This window comes from Pygoscelis adeliae, unplaced genomic scaffold (genome assembly GCF_000699105.1).
Source record: "Pygoscelis adeliae isolate BGI_AS28 unplaced genomic scaffold, ASM69910v1 Scaffold242, whole genome shotgun sequence".
Classification (NCBI taxonomy): domain Eukaryota; kingdom Metazoa; phylum Chordata; class Aves; order Sphenisciformes; family Spheniscidae; genus Pygoscelis; species Pygoscelis adeliae.
This window is the reverse complement of record NW_008824369.1, coordinates 2,021,528-2,025,441: the sequence shown is the minus strand read 5'-3', so window position 1 is coordinate 2,025,441 and position 3,914 is coordinate 2,021,528. Positions and strand designations below refer to the sequence as shown.

General features: G+C 41.3%; 1 protein-coding gene across 5 annotated transcripts in view; it reads right to left on the bottom strand.

Moving 5' to 3' along the window:
* Nucleotides 1-387: 387 nt before the first annotated feature.
* SUN1 (Sad1 and UNC84 domain containing 1) overlaps nucleotides 388-3,914 on the bottom strand; it is a 33,178-nt gene continuing 29,651 nt past the window's right edge. For all 5 annotated transcript variants that reach the window (XM_009320005.1, XM_009320008.1, XM_009320009.1 and 2 more), the window contains 3 exons: nucleotides 3,521-3,688; nucleotides 2,601-2,693; nucleotides 388-2,157 (listed from right to left, as the gene is read on the bottom strand). In XM_009320005.1, the coding sequence (XP_009318280.1) occupies nucleotides 2,044-2,157; nucleotides 2,601-2,693; nucleotides 3,521-3,688 (375 nt within the window). In that variant the 3' untranslated portion in view covers nucleotides 388-2,043. The remainder of the gene's footprint in view (nucleotides 2,158-2,600; nucleotides 2,694-3,520; nucleotides 3,689-3,914) is intronic.

The following is a 3,914-nucleotide window of genomic DNA, read 5'->3' as shown; positions in this document are numbered from 1 at the left end:
CCGAACCCCCCCCCCCAGCCTCTCAAGCATCAGCTTTGGAGAGCGCGTTGCCATGGGGCAACGCCCGGGCCTGGCTCCTTCCCTTCCAAACTTTCAACGTGGGGTAATCGGCGCGAGGCCCCGCGCTCCGCCGACACACGGGAGGGAGAGCGAGCTAACAGACACAGCCTTCCCGGAGGCGCACGCCGAAGTTTTGTGACCCTGCCGAGAAGCAGTGCCACAAACCTGCCCCTCCGCACCCCCGGCACGCTCAAACCTAACGATCTGTTTCAGAGGGGCTGAAGGAGGTAGACCGGGTTTGGAAACGAGCCACGGGGAAAACCGCTACGGCAACGGGCACCCAGCCAGTGCCAGTAGTGTAGTCTGATTTAAGCAGGTGATCAAAAATACAGAAAAGAAGCTTTATTTCTTGTTTCAAATATTACATGCACTTTCAAAAATTAAAACTCTTTATTTAAACATCTCAATAGCATCTTGTCAGTTTGGAGGCAGCAAAGAATAACAGACATTTTGAAAAGCATTTACAAAAATACATTGCACAAAGTCCTATCTTGCTTTTTTAAAAATAAGTTAGTGTTATTCAAAATATTCCCACCCCGGCTACCTAATTTCAATTTATACAGGATAACTCTAATTTTAAATACGTAACCTATCATATGAAAACACCTGTACACATGTAATCTAGCTCCTCTGCGTAGGCCATAGGTTCTGTCTCTAGCTCAAGTGAAAAGGAGTTCTTCACGTAGAGACTTTGTGTTTTTAAACATTCGAGGACTGTTGTGCAACATACGTAACTCTAGTCAGAAAACCAGTCAGCAGTTCCATGTGGTAACAGTTCATGTGTAACTACAAAATGCGTTATAACAGCAAGATAAAAACTCTGCATACAAGTACATTTTCTGAAAAGGATCTTCGAAGTAGCAATCCTAAGGGGGGCAATAAGCAGTTTCATCTCATTCCACATGGAAATGTTGCTTTTGAGAGCAAGACCTCACCCTACTCTTCTTATACCCGACTAAGGTTTCTGGGGGTGATCGACGGAACGCCCGTGTATGTCAGTAGGGCAGTACCGAGCACAAGTCCCTCCCGTAAATGTGAAGCAGCGAGGTTTACTTCAGTCTTGTTTCCCACATTCTGCGTTCTCACAGTACAACATTTACCGAGTGTAACAATGAACCAGCCTACGGAATTACTGTCCCAAAGAGATCGCTTCTGACAAACTGTTTAATTGCTGTATACTAATGCTTACTAAGCAATTTAGCAGGCTTATCGGTTCCGATCCAGTTAGTCAGTACATCAAGGTCGATCTGGAATTAACACTAAAGAAGAACAAACTGGCCAAGTTGCTATGGTAAAAACCCTTAAAATAACTTTAAGTAACTGAAGTTATCCCTGACTTCGAGCAATTCATGGCCACAAATTACAGTAAAGCATTCTCAGTCGCTGGTGTTGAAACTATTTTGGTTGTGTCACCTTTCCCTGACAGTAGTATTTATTATATTCAACATGTATCGAAGAAGCCCTTTTGGATCCACCAAAAAGGTCAAAACCAAGGGCCAACTGAAGGACACCTGTAGCCACAGTCAGTGTTTAAAATGTACCACAGTTTTTTGGCTTACGGTGCCAAGCTAACAGAAGTATGCAGTTAAGTCCTGGATTTAAAAAAAACAAGTTCCTAGTTGCAGAAAGTGTGGTTTATTCTTTTAAAAAACCCTATACATTCATTTGTAATAAAATAGGTGTCACCTGTTTGCCAACTGGGCTTTATGAGCCAGAGTAGTTTGCATGCATTATTTCTCTCAGCATGGACACAAAAATATAAAGCTAACTGGCAATTACAAGCTGAGCATTAGAGCAAATAAAAATTATTTTTTATACAGTTCTGCTGACAGTCTTCTGCCTTTATCAGAGGATCAATAGTTCTGCAGTATACATCTTGCATCCTCGTCCTTTAAAGATTCCAGTGTTCTAGGCTTCCCGGTATATACAAATTGAGAACAAAATGTACAACAACAAAAACAACCCAAGCTGTAGTGTAGGAGATTATTCGGCAGGTTTCCCATGCACTCTGAACCGATAAAGGCATGTATATTCTGCATGTCCCCAATTAGAAAAAATTCTCAGTTCCACTATTTGGAATGCGTTTTCACTTTTCTCCTGGAGAAGGAAAAAGCAAACACACAAACCAGAGTTAGGTTTCTAGTACGAGCAGGTGCAACTGAAGTTGCTTTCTTGATTCCTGCAACTACCAACTTTTATTCATAACTAAGTTACGCCTTGGGAACTTTCTGCCACTTTGAACAGAACCTTCCTCGCCTTACAACTAGTTTTTGGTGAAGGGAGTCAGACGAAGCCTGAAGCAGACTCTTTGTATGTTTAGCATCTTCATGCTATTTGTGCCCCGACGGCACAAACCTTTCCTCCCCTCTGATCTGTTTAGACCATGGCTTTTGAGACAGACAGGTAGATACGTTCTGCCTCAGTTTCTACAGTGCCCAACAGAGAATGAGGCCTTTTTCCCTTCACTGCTCACTGTGCACTACCATAGAAAGTACAAGTATCTCTCTCCTGACACTTTAAATCTTATTGTCCAGACTTACCATCACTGGAAACATCTGCAGTGGTTCTCCTCCTTGATCATAGACATACTGTCCTAGAAGCTTGCCTTCTTCTTGATATTCGTCATCTAGACCCTATAACAACAGGATAAAGATTTTTTCTTCCGTCAGATTTGAAATCAAACCAAAACCAGAAGCATGTCTACATAACTGAGTATCAACAGAGAGCATTCAGAAGTCTATCAAACCAGGATCAGAATGTTTCTCCACGTAACTTAATGCTTGTTCTGGCACAGCTCTGTATTTGAGTTTCCTGCACTGCAAATAGCTGTGTTATGCTTATACGTTCTCATGGTCAAACCCCTTAATTTTCATGGCAAAACCACTGTCACAGCGTACAATGTAAACTGCTCAGGACAAGCAATGAGAAAACATCAAGGTTATAAACAAGACTGAAGTCCAGATTCAGATGCTTGCAGAAGACTGCTTAAGCATTTAGAAGAACTAGACAAAGAGTTCTCAGATATCACAACTACACTCTGATGTAGCCCGTGGTCTTCTGTTCTGCCATCATGCCTACGCAACTACAGTGCTAGTTAAAATCAATTTAAAAAAAGATTTAAGGCATATCATAGACAAGGTGAAGAGCCAAACTGGGGGGGGGAGAGGAGGAAGGATGGAACAATTAAAGTGTATGAAAGAACTATACCAAATTAAAAACCATCATCTCCCTCCAAAAATGTTTGCTACTGTATAAAGCAAGAGAAAGAAACAACTCCTCCAAAATGAGTTGTAACACTTTTTATTCCTAATCTCAAAGCTCAAAAAAAAGCAATTTTAAGGGCAATGACAGAAACAGTTTCTCTTCTTAGCTGTCCTCTCTTAAGTCATTATTCTCCAAGATATGTAACAAATATTCTTTATGCAGACAAACATCAACTTAAGTTCAGAGACAGACTTACATATACTGAAAAGTTCCGAGGAGCACTGGTGATATTTCCTGTTGGTGAAAGTGTTTTTGGTATGTGTTCCACCGTAAAGGCAGTTGGATAGATCTTCATTGAAAGTCTAACTACAAGATACCCCTGTGATCCTTTGAAAGCCCAGCAGTTTCCTGGATACATGTCCGGCTAGTCAGGAAGAAGGGGGAGAGAACAGGATGGGACACAACAACAACAAAAAATAACCACAAGCATTTTGTAATGATTTTTTTGTAATAAAGAGTTGTAATCAATTCTGAATTATTAGGGACAGTCTTAGATAGTAAGTGGCAGAATAAAATGTATTCAGTAGAACTCTTCAGGAAGACAGCATATCCACCTGAACTACTGGCAGTGTTTTGAAGACCCAGCTTGA